This window comes from Lissotriton vulgaris, chromosome 12 (genome assembly GCF_964263255.1).
Source record: "Lissotriton vulgaris chromosome 12, aLisVul1.2, whole genome shotgun sequence".
NCBI lineage: Eukaryota > Metazoa > Chordata > Amphibia > Caudata > Salamandridae > Lissotriton > Lissotriton vulgaris.
The window spans coordinates 550,357,029-550,378,571 of NC_141700.1; the positions used below are offsets into that span (position 1 = coordinate 550,357,029).

General features: G+C 44.4%; 1 protein-coding gene across 2 annotated transcripts in view; it reads right to left on the reverse strand.

The window, feature by feature from the left end:
* ITGA10 (integrin subunit alpha 10) overlaps positions 1-17,856 on the reverse strand; it is a 376,023-nt gene extending 358,167 nt beyond the window's left edge. For both annotated transcript variants that reach the window (XM_086945363.1, XM_086945362.1), the window contains exon 1: positions 17,733-17,856. In XM_086945363.1, coding sequence (XP_086801489.1) covers positions 17,733-17,844 — 112 coding nt within the window. In that variant the 5' untranslated portion in view covers positions 17,845-17,856. The remainder of the gene's footprint in view (positions 1-17,732) is intronic.
* Between the last annotated feature and the right edge of the window lie 3,687 nt (positions 17,857-21,543).

Here is a 21,543-nt window from a genome sequence, read left to right on the forward strand (position 1 = left end):
TGCTCCCTTTAAATACCCCTGCACCCCATAATCATAACCCACCCTTACTCCTTAAAATACCCCAACACCCTTAAACACTATGCCATCTGAACCCTATAAATATACCCTGTACCCCAAAACCCAAACCTATCCCTAAACCCTAAAAATACCCCTGTACCCCAAAGCCCAAACCTAGCCCTGAACCCTATAAATACCCCTGTACCACAAAACCCAAACCGATCCCTGAACCCTAAAAATACCCCTGTACCTTAAAACCCAAACCTACCCCTGAACCCTAAAAATACCCCTGTACCCCAAAACCCAAACCTAGCCCTGAACCCTAAAAATACCCCTGTACCCCAAAACCCAAACCTAGCCCTGAACCCTTAAAATACCCCTGTACCCCAAAACCCAAACCTAGCCCTGAACCCTAAAAATACCCCTGTACCCCAAAACCCATACCTATCCCTAAACCATAAGACTACCTATGTACTCCATAGCCCAAAACTATATCTGAACCCCTAAAATACCCAAACACCACAAAACATATACCTCAATACCCCAAAACATATACCCCTATACCCATACTTAACTTATCCAAATATTTTAAAAAAACATGCTTTTACCATTCATGCATTTACAACGAATTTCGTTGTAAATGTATGCGTGGTAAAAGCATATAAAATGTAATGCCATGCGTTATAATGGCATTGCGGAGTCATGGTACTTTCGTAATGAAAGTATGCAGAGTGATGGTATGCGGAAAGAAAGTTGCGGAATAATGGGTGTTTACCCTCCCCCGGTAAGTACATTGGTGGCACGGCGGCCCACATCTCCAGCAACATACTCATATTTTTTCACCACCCATTTGAATAATGCACAGGTCTCTCTCATTGATGGCCAGCACCGACATACACTTTTAGACACACCTCCCGCCACAAGTTCTAGAATTGCGAACTTTAGAGCTGGGGAGCTACGTTTGAATCTCGGCATCAGCTCAACATCCTGTGATTCCAGGCAAATGGCTTGTCTCCCCGTGCCTACCACTAATGAATGTGTTCTTCTGTAATGTAAATTGCGCTCATGCCATGTTGTTGAGTTCGCGCTATATAATATTGCAAGGAAAAATAAAGTAGGGAAACTCGAGTTCATACACTACTGAACGCGCACTCTTAAGTGCATCAGCAGTGCACTGTGAATCGGAGCGTTTCACAGGCCTGTCACAGAGAGGAAATGCTATCAAAACGAAATCCTACAAAACAATATACTACTGGCCGGCAGCAATTCATACCCGGACAACGTCGGGACAGGCTGCTAGTATATAATATACCAATGGAATTACTGGATTGTTTCTCAGACAAAAAACAAACCAGCTAGATCTCTGAAGTGGCTGGAAAGCCATATAGCCTATCTCTAACAACCCAGAATAATAACTAAGCACTGGAGGTTCAGTGACAACGTGCCCCAAGGGGTGGAAAGGCACAGCACTCCAACTAACACTGCTGTATAAACCTAAAAGGAAATCATTGTCTCAGGTACTTCCTTACATTAGGGCCCAGGCGCCTTTGCGCCACAGAGTGCAGCCCTCATACAAGCGGTGTCAAAAAGCAGCTGTGCTGTAGCATTTGTATAGCTCTTACTACCACTATGCGTGGAACTGAATCGCTTATCCACATGGATAATAAGCTACATCATGTGTCGTGTGCAGTCGAGGGGTTTTGTTTTGATCCTGTCCGTGAAGTGTTTTCATGTGGTTTGTGATGACCACCTAGTTACGGTTATCATTTTACGGTGTGATGGGCAGTGTGATGGGCAGTGCTTCATTTGTAAAACAGTAAGGGGCAGATTTACAAGCCCCTTGCGCCACGTTTACGCCGCCTTGCGTGACGGAACAGTGGCGTAAACGTGGCGCATCCCTGCGAGGCATTTACAACGTGATGCATCTAGGGAGATGCGTCACATTATAAAGCCCAGCGCCACAATGGGGGCGTTCCCACGCAGGGTGGGCGTTCCGGCGCCTGTGCGCCTCGCAAAAGTGCCTGCGTGAAATCTACAAGATTTCACGCAGGCACTTCCGCGACGATGCTACGTCAATTCCTTACGCCTGCTTGAAGCAGGCGTAAGACTGACGCAGCATGTTAAGTATTGGGCGGCCCTGAACATTGCTGGAGTTGCGTCGCGCTTGCGATGTGACTCCAGCGATGCGCCACCCTTACGTCACGAGATGCGTCACGCATCTGCCTACCCTTGTGCCACGGCGCGCCGCATTGTAAATGCGGCGCATCTGCCGTGACGCAAGGGTTGTTTTGCGTGACGCATTTGTTCTGGCGCATCTCTGCTGATATGCAGAAATGCGCCAGAACTCGTAAATATGCTCCTATGTGCCAGTGCTTTCGCCAGGAGGCCACCACAGTTTGCACCACACATTGCCAATTACTTACACAACTACTAACCATCACACTGCTCCAAGCGTGACAATTCAGACTGTTCAAGGCCGCAAAAGCTTTAAGGATGTCTGGAGTGGCAAATATTCGTTGTTTTTTTTAAAAGTATATTGAATTAGCAAACACCTGCTCATCTTTAAATTGCACAAACAGCACCAGCATGTGGCAGGCGTCATAAGTGCAGGTTCCAGGTGCCGGCAATGAAAGGCAGAGCCAGCACTGAAACCACCCGCTCAAATTAAGCCCTGGTGATGGGTGAGGATAAATGAGAGACAGACATGGATGTATAACTGTAATAAGGACTAAAGCATACAGGTAGCTAGACTGAACCAACCTTCTCATAAAGGTGGGGGTGTATGTTCAGAGTGTAAACACCAAATAACAGGCGGGATCCGAGAAAGGCACGTGATTCCGGGAGGGCTGCAGAAATGTTTGCTCCAGGTTTAACTCCTGGTGCGATGGAAATTACCCGAAGCCAGAGTGAACAGCGAGCAGTTTTTCAGCCGACGTCACTGGGGGTTGAAAGGCCTTCTTGAGCCCTGCGAGGCGGACCGAGGACTCTTCGTGTGTGGACGCTGTGTGTGGAAAGGGTGTAGCCAGTGTCGCGGGCACAGTAGGCCTCTGTCTCCTAAAACCGCCCCAGCAGCTTCAGAGACGCAGAAACCTCAGAGGGAGTGCACCAGTAATTACGCAGGGTGTATTTTCAGGCTCCCGAAGCCCGCTAACTCTCTCTCCCCTTGAAGACGTGGGGCACGGCGCCCACAAACAAAAGCACGCCCTTCTTACCGCTAGAATTCTTGGCTATTAAAAAGAATAGGACAAGAAAAGAGAAGAAGATTGAAAGGGAGGCGAACTCGGGAAGCAGAGGGAGGTTTCCCAAATGTGCAGCTGCGGGAAGCGCTGTTTATTCACGGGTCAGTTCCCCGGGGAGGCCGGACTGAAAGTGCTTCAGGTCGGGGCCTTGTGAGCCGCGGTGCGTCCACACTGGGTTAGAATAATGGGAGGAAATAGACAAACTAGTTTATGGTACACAACATATTCAAAGCGCAACACAAGCAATTGTACAAACAGATGGCTGGAAATCCCAGAACGGTATAAAAATGGCGGGCAAATTAAGAAAGCGCTTTAGGGCTGTTCTACAGGCGCTGTACAAATGGTAATAGCATAACAAAACTTAACATAACAGAGTCTGACGTTTCCAAGTACTCTTGGCATGTTTCTAGCTGAATGGCACGTGCTGGGGCGGCGTGCCCTTATGTTAGAGGCCCCAGGCGACTTTCCCGAGCACCTGAATAGTGGACAGTGTACATACCGAGGACATATTTCTGGAGCATCAAATGTCACCAGCAGGCCTGGGGGGATTTTGTGTTCTCTCTTTATTGAAACATCCAATGTATCAAATTCCAGTACAAATGTAACTTAGAGAAAGTGAAAGAGACGAGAGATATGAATGACGAGGCGATAGTGCTGGAAGAAAAGACGGACAGTGAGGTCAGAAAAAGAAAAAGAAAAAAAAGATGAACAAGAGACAGAAAAGAGAGTACAGAGGGAGGAAAAGAAAAAGATGAGGGGGAAGGAGAGTGTAAAAGAAAAGTGAGAGAACAAAGAACAGCGGGGAGAGAGAGCGAAGCTTAAGACAGGGAGAAAGGAGGGAGGGGAGAAAGAAGAAATAGAGAGGAGAGACAGAACGTGAGAAGGGGGAAGAAGAGAAGCAAAAGAAAAAGAACGAAGAAAAGAAAGGAACTAGAAACTCAAAGGAGAGACTGAGGAGGGAGAGGGGATAAAAGAAGAGAAGAGAGAGATAACAGAGGAGTGAGATAAAATACATTGAGAGAAAGGAGGAGGCGATCCCGAGAGGTAACTTGCACCCATGTGCTGCAGGTGTCTGCCAGGCCAGAGTCTAGGTCCCAGGCTACTGCCCTACAGTTCCTGGCTAGCCTAGCATGACTTAACATTCATTCAAAGCCACTGGCCTCATGGCCAGACATCCCTTCTAGAAAACACAGCAGGGCTGCTGATGCAGAACTTGGCAGGACGCATTTGTTTTCGCCAGTAAAGATGAAGCAGTGATCATGGCTTCATGTACTATTTTCCAGAACGAGGCCTGTGAGGCGACCCGCTCAGCAACTTTCCAGGCTTAATGTCCATTACAAAGAGTAGGTGGTGAAAATACAAAAACACATTTTCTGTCTTGGATAGTATGAGTGGAAATGAGGCATGGATTGTCACTAACAATCCAAAGAGACATATTGTGTGTGTTGTGGGTATTAAATTGAGTGGTTTTGCTGCTTGCATCTTTAATGTAAATTTGGCGATGTACGCTGCAGATAATGCAGATATCTATATGAGACAGCATCTCACAAATGATGAACATTTTAACATGGTACAACCCTCGATAAGGATGTTTACTCTCCAAGTAATAATCACTTAGGGCCTGATTTAGAGTTCGGCGGATGGGTTACTCAGTCACAAATGTGACAGCTATCTCCTATTCCTTATTACAAGTGACTTAGGATATAATTAGGGCTCCCGGTATTATCGTATTTGATTTTTTTAGACATTTCCGTCTATTGATCCATATTTATTTTTTTGCTAATTCTATCTGTATCTAGCCATATTTATTTTGGGTTTTAATCGATAAATATGCACTCATACTTGAATGCCTGCCAGGTTTCAGTGCTGAGAACAACCGCTGAGGATAACTCTTTGTCTACTGCTGTTAAAGCTTCTTTACTAAAATCCCTTTCTTTTTTAACCCCCTTTCCTATCAATCCACACAGCTATTGGCTTGGCAGTGATGGCAGACAGTATTTAGAATATAGCCTTATAGTCTGCCGTAGCGGGCTATACCGGCTATTAAAGGCCCACTCTTGCGTTAAAGGCCCGTGCCGAAGGCGAGGTACTTTAACAAGGGGCGGGACTTTAATAGCCGGTATAGCCCTGTTACAAAGGGCTATAAGGCTATTAGAACATTCTGCCGCTACAGGGTAGAATGTTCTAACAAATAAAACAAAAGGCTTCTCGAAGCTCGAGGGGATTTAAATCCCCTCGAGCTCCAAGAGGCCTTTGTAAAACATTGGAATGTTGCTCTGCGGGCCTTTACCGGCCCGTAGAAGCATGGAGCACACCATTGTCTTCAATGGAGCTCCCAACATTCCAATGTTCAAATTACACATAAAGCAACCCAATTTCTATGTTTATCCTCATTTAAAAATAAATCCAGACACGAAAATAAATGTTTTCTGTCTGTATTTATCTGTAAAAATGGAAATCGGAGCCTTAGATATAATGCAATTGTTGTAAGGTGGATAGGAGAATCGTCAAATGTCAGGCAGAGTCACACAACGGACAAACTCTACATATATTACAGGTCATTTTGTGCCTAGAGTATGCTTGGAGATTCATGTAATGTAATAACAATAAGATGTCACTGAAGCTATCCAAATTACTTGTCTATCTTCACTTCCAGAATATTCAATAACTTGTTTCAAATTCCACGCTAAAGACGCTGCAGACTGGTCTCATGCCATTGGGCAATGTCCAAGAGTAAATCATTTCTGGACTTCGATATCCTGAAAGCGTTTTTTCAATTCAAATTTATCAAAGTCTGATGATTCCTTATAGGCTATTATTCATTTTCGTCTGTACCTCCAAATATAAAAAATAAAATAAAAAAGGTCTTGCCTCACTTCCCTACACACTATCACAACCCCACACAGGATCACAGCTAATGACTTTGCATATCATTTGTCCTCCAAATCTGTTTACCACAAGAAGCGCACTAAAATTTGTCCTCAAATATGTCTACACCCTCATTCTTCTCGCTTCTCCTCACTACTCTTTTAGCCACGCTTGACCCTTCACCCCAAATTCTAAGAATCAAAATACATAGTTTTTCTCAACCCTCATATAAAAGCAAACCATGACCACCTAGGGCGTTATTGTAGAGAGTGCTCAGGGGGCGCAACAGGCATGTGAGCCCACTTTGCGCACCCCCAGGGCGCTTTGGTCTTACAGAAAGGGCATCTGACGCTTGTGTGACACTTTCTGTAATACAGATAGCTCTGGTGCACATATAGTGTCAGCACTATCACCAGAGGGTGTTCCCTCATTTGCATGGGGCGTGGACCCATGCAAATGAGGGAATCCCTTGGCCTCTGCGCCTGTGCCATAATATAGATGCGGGTGCAGAGGCAAAGAAGCTGTCAGGAGGTGCACTGACGGTGTGCCACCTAAAAGGTGGTGCACTGTCAGTGAACCCTCGGATAGCAGCCCTCTGGAGGGGGTTGAAGGGGGACCAATGGACCCCCGGAATATACCTTTGCAGGTAGGTTATATTGCTATAAGAATTTATTATTTGGAAGTAAACTCTTTTGAATGACTGACTGACCTTTGCAGGCAGGGGCAGTCACTCATTGCACCCGCCTGCAAGGGGATCTCTAATCCCCCTGAAAAGTGAAGGCGATTGCCATCTGCAAAGTGAAACACGGAACGGCTGCTTCAAAGCTGCTATGTTTTTCACTTGAATGCGCTGCCCTGGGGGCAGAGAGAGTTCGCTGCTGCCTTGGGGGTAGCGCACGCAATGGAGGGCGCACTTCCCTGTTTGCACCTGGCGCACCTGTTTTAAGATGCACTGTGGCGCAAACACAGAAAGTGTGCCTTATCTATAATGGGGCCAATGGTGTTCAACTGGCTCACCCATGATCTCTCCACTTTCAATATACATATTCCACTACAATTGGCTTTACTCAAGTTCACTCTTCACTTACTCCTCACTCACAACTGCTCGCTCCTTCTTGTGTAGATCTACTTTCTCCTCTCAGTGTACCACAATCACTGACTCTGCTCTTATTCTCCAGCGACTCTCCATACCATGGGACCTGGTGATCACGCTACCCATCTTATGGCCTTTTCCTCCCTTGCTATCCAATGCAAAGCAGAAGAAAGGGTTTCCTTTTTCAAAATCCACTCATACACTGTCTTCTGGTGTTCCTTGCTTGCACCACCGATGCCTCTGCCATTCATTGCTCCCAAGGCTCAGTCCTAGGTCTTCTTGTTTTATCTCTTCTACATGACCTTGCCTTGTGATGTTATTTCCTTAGAGTTCTCATACCATCAACATGCCGATGGTACAATCACCTCCCATTGCTTTTCCTGGCTCCACTCCTCTCCTCCAAATATGACTGATTCACAGCCATCTGACACTAGATGTCCTGCCTCTGCCTAATGGTCAATTCTTCCATGATCAAATATCACGCTCCATCTAGGATCTCCAGGACTATCCTTTCGTGTCACAACTTCCCAGGACAACTAAAATGTCTCCCACTGGACTAAGAGTCTAGGACTGTAATTTATCTTAAAAGAGAACTGTAATCCTCCCTGTCCTCATCCCCACAGCAGCAAGTGGCAGCTAATAAATATCAAAAAGATCTGATTGCACCTCCACTCACCTACAGCCAAATCCCCAATCAATACACCAGCTTTGAGTATGCTGTAATAATGTTTACTGATGGGACCCCGCAACCTCCAATAAGTGCTTTCATTACAGACAAAAGGTTACATTTCCAAACATGCATACAAAACAACCTGTCCAGGCTTCCATCTACCATACCACACCTGTATCATTCAAGTTGGAGATTTATCAAACAAAGGTTGACCCTTAAACTTCTCACCCCTGATGTCAAAGCCATTCATAGTCAACTTCCACCGCCTGACCATACCTATTCACTATTCACAGATTTGCCATCAAATCTCCTCTAGGTAAGCATCACACCTGCCATATTGTTCTTGTGTGTCTCTGTATGCAGCATGGCTATTACAACCATATTGATCTCCGTATGTGCATGTGTGTGTGTGTTGATTATTTGAGAAGTGATTGGATATGGAATTCAAATCCAACATACCAGTTATAGGATCTTGAGTGCTTGGAGCAGGTCAACAGTGGGAAATATTTTTCACCTTCTGGAATGCTTCCACTCTCTAATTGGGTCACTGCAGACATGTTAGAGTCTGCTTAGGTTCTCTTCGGCAGTACTAACATGAGTCGGTGGAAAACTCTTCGCGAGAAGCATCACTTGCGGGAGATGAAATAACAAAAAGTAATTGGCAATGTAGAACCATGAACCCCAAGAAGCACGACCATCTAGAAGACCAAACATTGCACTAAAGCAGAACAAAGTTGGAGTACATAAACTTTTAGGCCCAGTTGTACAACCCTTTTTTGCAGCCGCAAACGGGAGATGGGCCTGTTTGCAACCGCAATAAAAGGTTCCAGGCATGAACAAATGGTATTAGATAGAGGAGTCCCTTCCTAATAGCGAGTCACCATACCATGTACTGTTGTTTTGCAATCTCATTTACGGCTGCAAACACTCACAGTTTACCACCTACATCAAGTAGGTGGTAAACCACTCACAAACGGGAAATGGTCCCAATTGGACGCCTTCCCCTTTGTGAATGGGTGCGTAAATATTTTTTAAGAGCAGGCTGTGGTCACAGGGACCACTCACTGCCCTTAACAAATGAAGCGGAAAAGTTTCATTTTTCTTTTTTAAATGCATCCTGTATTTCTTTAAGTAAAACTGGCTGCATTAAAAAACTGCTTTATTTAAAAGCAGTCTCAGACATGGTGATCTGACCCCTGTAGGCCACCATCCCTGGGAGTGCCTGCCATTCCCAATGGGGTCACAAATTGCAACAGCCTCATTATTATTCATGAGGCATGCAATTTGCGACCCCATTGGGAATCGCAAACAGTGTCTGAGACACCGTTGTACATTAAGTTTAGTGAGTCGCAAATTGCGAGTCACAATTTTGTGCAATTTGTGACTCGCTAAACTTAATGGTCGTACACCTGGCCCTTAGACTCTAATTAATGGCCAATGAGTAGGCAGTTTCTGAGGTGTTTAAGATCACAAAACCCTTAAGTTCAAAGTGAAGGTATACACATATTCCATCATCAACTTTAAAAAGTGAAGACACAGGAGTAGATGAGACTTTTGAGTCAAGATCACATAAGGGTAAGAGACAGTGAACCCTAGACAACATCATCAGTGCCACTAAACCATCTAGTTGTGGTCCAGCAACTTCTTGGGCCAAACACTGAAACCCTCATTATGAACATTGAGTGCAGTCATGTACAACAACTTTATACCTTCCTCTGCACCTTCAAGCTCTAAAATTCACCCATGCTCCAGGGCTTTTTAAAAGGCCCATTTTAAAGCCCGACACTTCCTAGTAATCCTAAAACTAACACTTAGTGACAAAAAACTAGAAATATATCATCATTTGCCAACTTCAACTTGTATGTGGAAACCCAATGAAAAAATAAGCATTGAACACATCTTCACAATGAGAAAGTGTGCTGATGACAGACTTCTTTGTACTTACTGAAGTCACCATAGTTCATTGGCATAGAATGTCTCACTCTTCGACACTCAATGCAGACAGAATTCAGTGATTTACAAATTATCAAGTTGAGCCTAAATTTAGCACACCAGCAAAGCAACCAATTCAGCACAAACTTAAAGAAAGTCAGGAAAGCAAGATCCAATGGATTAACTTCATCACACCTCTCTTAATTGCATAAAACATGTAGCCAAAGACAGAGACTTTAATGCAAATATTCTTTGTATGCATTAAGAAAAAGAGAAATTTCCCACTTGAATTTTCCAACCGGAAGAACAGCCCTAAGTCATCACAGCATTATACTATAGCAAAGCCTGACCCGATACTACAGCTTCTATAAAAGCACCACTACCAGGGTCCTGAATGGCCGTCTGAATCAATCAAGGACCATAGAGATCCAATCTTCACCCCAATCAATGAGAACTTAACCGGCTCCGAGGAGGATGCCCACTCCCTCTTGATACTCATACGGATCCACCATAAAATCCTCCATCTCAAAACACACTCATGTCATTCTCTTAAAGGGACCATCCGGTGAGCTATGTCACAGTGCGTTTTAAAACCAAGCTGACATCATCAAACCAAGAAACATTCATGAACCTCGTTTGTTCTGATTTTTAGCGATTCAGGACAGGAAAAAGGAAATGTTTTTTTTCCCTCTTCTCTGATTGGCTCCTTTTAAAGTGACATAGTGTGACAAATTCCAGCCTCTCTGTACCAGCATAAACTGTTTTTGATAAGGCTGAAAGAGGATTCCAATCCTTCTTTTTTGTTACGCTTGGAGCATACCATTCCCTGTTTCCCATGCTCCTTTGCAACCTCTCATGGAGCTGCTCGCTATCAGGAAGCAGCGGAAGCAAATTCAGTTCAGCAAATACCTGGTCATCCCCTTCGCTTTCACCTGACTTGCTTTCCCTGCCACCATCATGGGACTTACCATGGCGCAGGGTGGGATAGGTAACGCGGGCACTCGGGAGATGGCCGATGGGCCGGTAGCCGAGTTCTAGTTGTGGGCTACTTTTTAGGGCATCCTGGGGGCTGTCTGTGTGGTTAGGATGCCGCCAGCGGCCCAGTGGTGCCTGAATGACCTTTCTAGAAGCAGGTGGGCGGAGGTATCACTCCCTTTCTCTCGCTGGGCCGCCCATTAATGTATGCTGATTGAGCAGGGGCCGGGGGGCCTGAGCAGAAGTGGTCTCACTTGCATTCATGTGTGGCTCAGCAGTGTGAACTAATCTATGCAATTTTTTTTATCTAAGTGAAGTTAATAAAACATACCCCCACCTCCACCCCCTTTCTTTTCATAAAACTTCGATGAAGCAGTGTTTCGCAGAAAGGCAAAATGCAAATATGGGCCACTTTTTTTGGTGTGCCCGGGCCGATTTTTGATCCCAATCCAACCCTGCCATGGCGCCTTCCACTCCATACCCGAGTCCGGTGGAAATGTGCAGCAGGACCAAGTGGTCAAGGCAGACAAACACCTCGCCTTTGGAAAACACTCTGATAACGGAGGGAAAATGTGGGTGGAATGACTTTCCAGTACAGGGATAGTAGGGCTGAGGTGTATGCACCAGAGAATTATTCATATCACCTCAAATGCTGTACTAGTCTATGTGGATCAAATATAAAACCATCAGGTATAGGACCAATAACGACCGGAAGTATAACATTTAAAAATACTACGTTTTACATCTGTAAAGCATACTTATAATTCTAATTTGATTGGATGGTTCTTTTACTTATGGGAGATGGTAGGCATTTACAGACAACGGCAAAAGCAATGGGGAATGGAGTTAAGACCCAGGGTCGGCTTTAGGGAGCTGTGACTGGTGGAGCCACACCTGGCGCTAAGCTCTGGGGGATGTAGTGTTTAGCAATAATCTATGGAATTAAAAGCATTTGCTGCAGAGTTCCTTGTGTGTCCAGCAGTTTTTAGGCAGCAATAAAAATGTCAAGATAGCTCTGGTGATCAATGTTCCTGCGGAAGAATGATCGAGTTTTGCCTAGGGGCAGTTTTGACTCATCATAAAGTAGTGCAGAAGGTTAATATACCTGCTGCAAAGAATGTGACCATACAGATCACAGAGCAGTATTTTATGTAGATATCACAGCAGGTTACTGCTTTTGTCACAGAGATCCTTTTGGCAGTTGCAATCTATAAGTTAAAATCCAAATATAGCACAGTGAGCTATAAACTGTCATCAAAGAGCTGCATGCACACTGCAGGGCATATGTTACAAGTTTATTTTTTTCCCCCCAGTCTTTCATTATTCTGTGGCAGCCACGGCCCGTGGAGGGAGTTTCGGTGGGGCGGAAGCGGGGCGAGGGAGGGGCAGGGTGGGGGGTGCTAAAAACTGGAGTATGGATAATTGAAGGTAAGTAAACAATTTAATTAATAAAACGAATTTCGTAGCGCGCCCTGCATCGCAAAATGCACGGGCCATGGCTGTTCTGTGGTTTTTAAAAGGGGTCAGTTTGGGTACAAATGCATTCTTATTAGTAAAGCCAACCCCAAATACAGTGGTACATTTAAAATCCTGAGTTTGTGCTTCTCAGACCAAACACTCTTAAAGTATACTGCCAATAAGTATGTTTCCTACACCTTGTAATCTTCATTGTTTTATGTAACATTTATACACTGATTAACACACGTATGATTCATTGACTCTGTATAATACGTGTGTGATGTTAAGCGCTCTGACGCCTTACACTGGTAGGAGTAGCGCAATGAAACAAATGATATGCATGTGAGAGAAGGGCTATGGAGAGAAGAGGGGCACTGTTGAAGGGTGGTAGTGAGGTAATCCGTGACGAAGGAGGTCATGGAGGGGGGGCACCCTAAAAACTTGCTGCACCAGGTACCACAGTCGGTAAGGCCGGCCTCGGTAAGACCAATATCTAGAGCTCATTGTACACACATGTGATCCCTCTGGATATGCAATGGAAAACGCAGTGTAGAGAAAAAAAGTTGGAAGAATAAATATTGTTTAAAATTCTGGTTTCCGAGATTGCAGAAGTTTATGAGGTATAAATATCTGACCATATACAGCACGTGAAAAATAAATTGACTAATACATTCAGTGTGTGTTGAAAGGCCCTTGTGTATGCAACTAAGCGCTATCACAGTGAAGAAAATTTTGAGCAGGAGCAGCAAAGATTTTGCTGTGACTTGCTCCAGAGGAGTGATACTCCAAGTACGCACCTGTGGCCGCTTGCGGCCATCTTGACCTTTACAGGCCCCCCTGGTGAACAGCAGCACGAGCTGCTGTTTAGTTCCTGAGCTCTAAGATTCAGAAAAAATGTTAAATAAACGGGCACAATTGGGGGTGGGGAGAGCACACCTTTTTTGTTTAAATCGCTAATATCTAGTGCAGGGGTCTCCAAACCGGTCCTGGAGGGCCGGATCCATGCCAGATTTTTAAAATAACTACATGTATCTCAATGGGGATATCCAAAAAATCTGGCATGGATCCGGTTCTCCAGGACAGGTTTGGAGACCCCTGATCTAGTGTATCTACTCTTAATACTCTAGAATACAATGGTGCTCCGGTGTGGCACTTGCTGTCTTACAAGTGTGAATTAAACAGAAAAAGAAAGGCTACCGGACACTGTAGCAACACACTGGGCACTGAGCACTAATGTCCCTGGGGACCTATAAATGTGTGTAAAACAATATTCTGTACTCAAAAGATAGACAAAACAAATTACTCAAGTATCATGTGCCAATGATTTTCGTCAATTATATTCATCAATGAAATATGTTATCAAACTTCAACATGACAAGTGCAATGAACAATGACATGAAATAATCAACTTAAACTGTACAATCTGTACTCATTGCTTCATGTACAATGCTCGTATTATACATCAGATTAAGTTAGGAATCAAATGCTTGCGGACAGCCCGATGCATTTTGGGACAGTGATGTCCCTTCCTCAGGGGAAATCTATAAAGAGACAAAATTTGACACACATATTGTTCATACAAATACAGTGGATGGCTGATACAAAAAATGTGTACTTCAGAGCTCCACAATGGAGGGAAATATCAGGTCAATATATAAAAAGATTAATAGGGTGAGGGAAACCAAGTTGTTGCAACAGGACAGACACAAAAACCAAATTGATTGCAAACCTTAAAACGTTGTGTAATTAAGAAACAACCGTACCAGGGTGACAGCAGCAAACTGTGCTACACATGCCAATATCAAAAGAATGGTAAGTGCCATGCATATTAACCAAAAAACCTTGTGGGTGGTTAAAGAGTAAAGGAGTTGAAGGGTTGAAGAACACGTGGCATAATCTATTTAATGTCATTGTTCATTTCACTTGTCATGTTGAAGTTTGATAACATATTTCATTGATGAATATAATTGATGCAAATAAACGGGCAAGCATTTATTAACCTGCAAAGAAATGCTTGCTAGTGTATTTAAAACATATTTAGACATCCTTACACAGACCCTGACCCACCCAGACCCCACTAAAGCCACCCTGCTGGCATCAGTGCGGACCTCGGACACACCACAGACTGTACTTTTTGGCCCCTGGGCAAATGTTTGCGAGTACCCTTGCTCTAGACTAACTCCTGCAAAATTCTTGAATTCCATGAGACAGTCAGGAGTATGATGAGAGGAAGTCTCATTTATTCGCTGTAACATTTTTGCGAATTGGGCTCAATGTTCTGATCGTGTCTGAGTTTTATATTTGACGACTGGGACCTGTTTAGAGGGTCTCTTGAGCCTCCTCTTCCCTGATTTGATTTGATTTGATTTGATTGGTGCACTTTAAACAAGGTCAAGGTGCACCACTTCAGAATTTACAAGAACTGATAACTTTGATGAGGTTAACAGCAATAATCACACTAGTTGTTACTTGTGTTCTTTAAGAGTTCTTTTATTGAGTTCAGTTGTAAGTAAAAAATCACACACAGGAGCTACAGCCGACGCGTTTCGTCCTCTTGGGACTTCTTCAGGGCGAAGTAAAAGATAGGATAGTGTCCTTATATCTTCTCCCGTGACTATCGGGGTGTGTGGAAATGTCTGTAACGATTTATTATGCTCGAAAGGGCATATAAAAAATATGGATGATGGTCCAAAAAGAGCTGGAACCAGCTGCTGCTACCTGACGGAGGAGGACGTTGTACTGCAGGTGGATCTAGGAACCAGGGGATGCCTTAGCTCACTTTATTAAGAGTGCCTAAGCAGAAGGATTAATACCCCTTTCCTTATAACAAATCAACAACAATAGATAGCCAGACTGAACCTACATTTTCTACTACCCTGGTTCCAGCTCTTTTTGGACCATCATCCATATTTTTGATATGCCCTTTCGAGCATAATAAATCGTTACAGACATTTCCACACACCCCGATAGTCACGGGAGAAGATATAAGGACACTATCCTATCTTTTACTTCGCCCTGAAGAAGTCCCAAGAGGACGAAACGCGTCGGCTGTAGCTCCTGTGTGTGATTTTTTACTTACAACTGAACTCAATAAAAGAACTCTTAAAGAACACAAGTAACAACTAATGTGATTATTGCTGTTAACCTCATCAAAGTTATCAGTTCTTGTAAATTCTGAAGTGGTGCACCTTGACCTTGTTTAAAGTATTTCATAGTTCATGTTTTGAACCAACATTGTAACGGTGGGTGTTTTTGAAGTGTGCACACATATTGTCCCATGTATTATAGTGTGGGTCTAAAATAATTTTGGGAGAATATTTGACCAGGTGCTGTTCTGTTGGGAATCCTCCACCGTTGTTCTTCTTTTTCCAAAAAAATTGATTTGATTGGTGATTTGTAATGCGCGACTTTGCCCAGAGGCGTCAAGGCGCAGAGGATGGAAAATCGGCAGGTGCAACTAGTGAGCATAGGAGAACTAGGAGTAGGCTTCAACAAAACGCAGGGTTTTCAGGCCTTGAAACTGTTGCTTGGATGTAAAACAGTTTTCCCATCTTGTGAGTAGTTTTGTTAGTGTGATGTTTAGAAACCTTCACACAGTGTCTATTGTAAGTCCAGGAGTCCTGCATCCATGTCAGATTTTCAGGACAACCACTATCTATGTAAATGAGTTCCATGTAGCTTAATTGTTTGTAAAGGGCAGGTCAGTGTGCAAGACTTCTATTGCCACTGCCCGGGCTGCACCTCACTTGTCTGCACAAAGTGTGCTTGGTTCCATAACCTTCCAACAGCATTAAATTGTGTAAATGAACAATAACAGATGCCGCAATGTGTCAATATAGAAATAACACTGGACGCATGTTCATACCGAAGAGTACAGGTAGACCCAACACAGGGAGCCTCAATGCATAGTAATTAGGTCAATCCAGGAACATATTGGCCTGCAAGAGCGGCCCGTGCAGGTAAGAGCGGTGGGCCGGGTCTGGGGGGATTTGACAGACGACAACGATGGAAAATTAAATAAATAATTAATTTCCCCTCGCCGTCCTCTTTCGAAACCACCCCCCACCCACCCTGCCCCACCTCCTCACCCCACTTACCTGCAAGGGCCGTGGCCGGGGTTGGCTAGAGGCTGGTGCTAATAATGCACAGACCACCTCACTCCATGTCATCACAAACACTGTCTCCAGTCCTGGGCATTTAACCTACAAACCATTGGTATCAGATGTCCTAGAGTCATCAATTCACCGGAAGCAACCCAAGATTAATACCCAAAATGCATTAGGTTATCACAAGTGGCCTCTTCCCCTCAGCCTCTGTAAAATATTTCCTAATAAATATGATTGCAGGTATGGGACGTTTCTACAGTGTATTAAAGACACACTGCAGAGATGTGAAAACAGAGATTAGGGTAAATAGAGACGGGGGCACTGGGAGGGATCACCTTCAAGTCTGGGTGTGACCTCAAGGCCATAGGCTCAATTCTTGATGGGTGCACTCAGCCTTTCATACTTCTGAGGTTGGTGAAATGAGTGCCATTCAGTTGGGTAACAAAAAAAACATATGTTATATATCAGTAGTGCCAAGTGACTCCTCATAAGTGAATGTGTGCGCTACAACGACGCATTAAGTTAATATCAGATAACGCCCCCCTTCTGGGATAACCATCATGTCACTTACCCATGTTACGCAAACACTCTCTGGACGCCTGTAACACCACCTCGTGCAACCTCTCATAAATAAAAGAAATATCCACTTTATCCCTTAGAAAATGAGTGCACCCCCAGAGAAGCTTTAAAAGCCTCTAGCCAACAGTTAGAAAAACGTGTTTAAGACAACACAGCTTTCAAAGAAACAGTGGGGTGACAATTATTCTTTCACACAAGTACTTCATTTCCACATAAACAAATAAATAAATAAATAAATAAGTAAGTAAGTAAGCAAGTAAGTAAATAAATAAATAAATAAATAAATAAATAAATAAGTATTGGCCTTAAGGTTTCTTGGAGACCTCCCCGGGGGTTGCCGAATGCCAAGACTGCCTAGATTTCATTCCACCTCAGACCACTTTCTTCCACCGCCCTGGACTTCCTGTCTCTTTGTCCACTCTTGCATGTTCTTTTTCATCCCTGATTTATCCCTTTACTACTGTTTTCTTATCTTCCCTTTCCTCCTCCTTTCTCCTTTTTCTGCCTTTCTCTCTCTTGCTCTTGGTCAAAGTCTGATGGTGAAAAATAAACGTCAGTCCCTAATAATGAGTACCAGTCGTGTCCCGCCCACACCTGCAGGCAGAGGCACAGGAGAGGCCATGCTTTCCAACCCACCTGTGGTCTAAACACTCCCTCGCCCAGGGCAGCAGTGGCTGGTTAGACTCCCTTTGGCACCAGGGAAGGCACCTCTCTCCCCCTCTGTTCTAGGGGGCATCCATCCTGGTGAGGTGAACCGTCTCTGCTCCCTGTGCGGTGCTTTAAATGGGACTCGACAAAGAGAGGAGAGGCCTTACCTGTCAAGAACAGGAGCAGAAGGGACAGGGCGCACAGGGCTCTGTCTGTCTCCATGGTGCTGGCCGCGGCAGGGAGTGGACCCCGGAGCCCTCCTGGAACTGCACAGGGCATGGCTCGCTCAGCCTCAAAGGCCACTCTGTCTCCCCTGCTCCGCACAGCCAGGCATTTTTTTCCTTCATATTTGAGGGAAGTTTGGATTGGCTACTAAAAATAAGTCCTGTTTTTTGTGGCAAAAACCAACTGGGCAGGGATGTTTCTCGCATGCACGCATATACACACACACAAATTACTGCCCGGCTGCTTTCAAAAGTTGAGGGAAACAGTCATGTGTGTTTAATCATCCTCGTGTGCGCCTCTGTCAGCACTTGGTGGCCTTTTCATCTGATTTTACGCTTACTCTTCGGTCACTCCTCTGGGGCCCAGCCCACGGGATTCTTCCACTTGATATATTCTGCACATTTACCGGCCTAGAATAATTCCATGCTTTTAAAGGTGAGACCCCAAGCGCCTTGCTGGAGAAACGGTTCCCTCTCCAGGCGCTATAAAGCAGCTACATATCTTGACCAGTGATTTGTAAACGTTCTTTTTATTTTATTCAGGGCTTTTACAATACACTACATGAGACTAAACAAACGAAAAAAGAGTACACATGTCGAGGTGCAAGAGATTTTTTTAATTTCTATTTTTAAATTTGTTTATATGTGCATTACATTTCAACAATATTACTTCACCAATGACATCAAAGGCAAACCCACCCTCATGATGTGGTGCCTGGACATAAGGGGGGGGGGGGGGGTCATCCCAACCCCTAATTCTCGGTACCACAAATAAAAGTCCCCTGAATGGAGAATAGGAGTTGTACTGGTTACTTTACTGCATGCGGATTGCCTGCTAAGGGGACTTTTACATGGATCTTTTCCACCTGTCCTGATAAGGTGGAAAATGGAATTGGACCTGTGAGTGGTTCTACTAGATGAGAGCATGGCACTGCTAAAGTCAGTCACAACATTCCCGAATTTGAGTGCCTAAATGTTGGGGTACACAGACAAGAGCGAAGCAGTTTACCTATAGCAAGGCACTGGAATCATGCGGGAGGGGAGAACCAAATTATGGGGCAGGGCTGATTAACTCATGTGGCTTGAAAAGGCAAATTATGTGCATAATTCGTCACATTTCGTGATAGTATTACTTAATGAGTTTGACATTTTTAAACATGGGAAAAGATTTCACCTTATTGGAACCCGTTTAATCCTCAAATACAGCAATAAGGAACTGAAAAATGGCCAATCAACTTTTGCAAAGGGCCATCCGTTGCGCGGGAACAAGTGTTGCATGTCTTTAGTAACTTTTATTCTGGCTGAGCTCAAAACAAAATGTTTTATTGGATAAAATCTGCAGATATGCAGAAGATGATGGATTATGTGGCAGATGCGACAAAATCATAATTATGTGGAAAACACAGCTGCTAGCGAATCGTATAAATACAGTTGCCTTGCCTATGGTATACCGTTCCTGCTGACTGGTAATGAGGGTGTAATTTAGTCTGGTCATCTGAACATTTCGCTTGTCTTTCCTCTCCAATCGTCACACTGGCACCTAGCATTCAATTATGTCTTACTATGTATCGTATTACAAGAATAACGTTTCTACTCTGATGCTAGCTTCTGCAAAAAAGGTGAAAGTTAATTCTGTTGGCCCACTGATGGGAGGTTGAGTCGAGAGACCAACTTTTGCGAATTCTCCATGATCAATAGAAGCAACCGGGCAGGTGACAGACCTAATAGATTCCCTTCTGTTTTTGAAAAATCTTTTTATTTAGAAATTTTACAAAAGGAATATTGTACCATTTTACACATCATTGGCAGTTTTCCGTCACTGATGGTATGTAGATTAGGCGCACCTAGTACCATTCATTTACATCTCTATACATGCTGATGTCGTCCATCTTATTACATTTCTGGGTCATTCGTCACTGTCGGACATTTACATATTTCGCCCCTATAAGTATTCCAACCTCCCCACAATGTTATCCACTTTTTTGGACACCCCTTGCGGACGTATACCGTCTTTTCTGATACCATGGCCATATCCATGTCTTGGCGCCAATTCAGGTGTGTGGGAGTGGTTGCTACACCCCAGTGTTCAGCTATGTTACGCTTTGCTAACTTCATTCCCAAAGTCACCCATATTTGCCCCATGGCAGTAAGATCTGTTGCCTTCCAGATGTTCAGTAGGCATTGTTTGGGTTCCGGAGGGACAGGGTGCCTGCTGACTCTTGTGAGGGTATCTGTGACCGATTTGCAATATTGCTGTATGGCGGGGCAGGCCCATAGTGTGTGATAGAAGGAACCATGTGCTCCACATTGTTGTAGGCAAAATGGGGTATCCGCCCTGCCCATTTTGTATAGTGCGGTTCTCGTGTAGTAAATTCTATGAAGAATTTTAAGCTGTACAGGGCGGAGTTTGGACATAATCGCCACCTCCCTAGGGAATGCCAAAGCCTCTTGCCAATCAGTGTCGTCTAGATCGCCTAGCTCCTCTCCCCATTTTTCCCTTAACTTTTTCATGGGGTACTGCCATACTATTTATTATCTTTCAATATGTTAGCGAGATTGCCTTAGTGTCTAGGTGGTCTGTTAGCAATCTGCCCTCCAGTGGTGAGACCTCTGGTGGAGTAGTGTTAGGGGGGATCGCTGCCTCTAGGGTGTGTTTAATCTGGTGGTAGCGGAATTGTTCTGTGGGTGCCATTTCATACTGTTCCTGGAGTCGGGCGAAGGGTATCATTTTTCCTTGCGGCCGGAGATGCCCCACCTTAGAGATTCCAATATCATCCCACCTCTTAAAACCTTTGCTTTTTCCCAACCGGCCCAATGTGTCTGTAACCCAAAGGTGCGTAGCCAATGTGATCTTGTTATGCCATCCTAGCTTCTTACGCGCTAGTGTCTCCTTCCCTCCCCCTCCTCCTCCTCCCACTGTGATTCTTTGATTCAAACTGATGTAACTATGTAACCTGTAACTCGCTGATTCAACTGATATAACTATGTATCCTGTAACTCGCTGATCCTCATGTAAAGCGCTCTGATACCTCCGGGTCTAGCCAGCGCTATATAAAACTTTGCAAATAAATAAACAAATAAATTAATATATCTGGAGTGTGTGTTGCGTTGGACATAGCCTGGCACGGGTCTTGTTGTAAAGTTTTCGAAATAGCCTTTCCTCACCCAGCTGAATTCTATCAAGACCATAGTCTGGCTCTGTATGGGAAACGTGAATCCATTGATTAATGACGGTTAACTGGGATGCCCGATAGTACGTCTGTATGTGGCGATGCCACCATCGTACCATGTTCAGAACAGGTTTGTCATAGCTATTCGGGCTGGTTTATTATCCCAGAGAAGCCTGGTAATGTCTGCCTCCACAACTCGAAAGCAGGACGGGGGGACAAGGAAAGGTGTGTTTTGCAGCGCATAAAGAAATCTGAGGAGCGCCATCATTTTAAAAAGAGCTGCCCTACCCAAAAGTGTTAGCGGCAGCAATCACCCGTGTTTCGTGTCCTTCAGCAGACGATTCAGGGGTGCCTGGAGATAGAGCACATGTGTGATATGGATTCCCAAATAGTTTAAAGAATCCTGCGCTATCGCTGTTTCGCAGCCCGTTGGTAGTATGGGTGTGGGCCCATGCAGAACATAGAGGACCGACTTAGCCCTGTTGATCGTGTACCCTGAGTGTCTGCTATAGGAGCTACGAATATCAAGGAGGCATGAAAGGGAGCGTTGGGGAGAGGCCAGATACAGGAAGACATCATCAGTA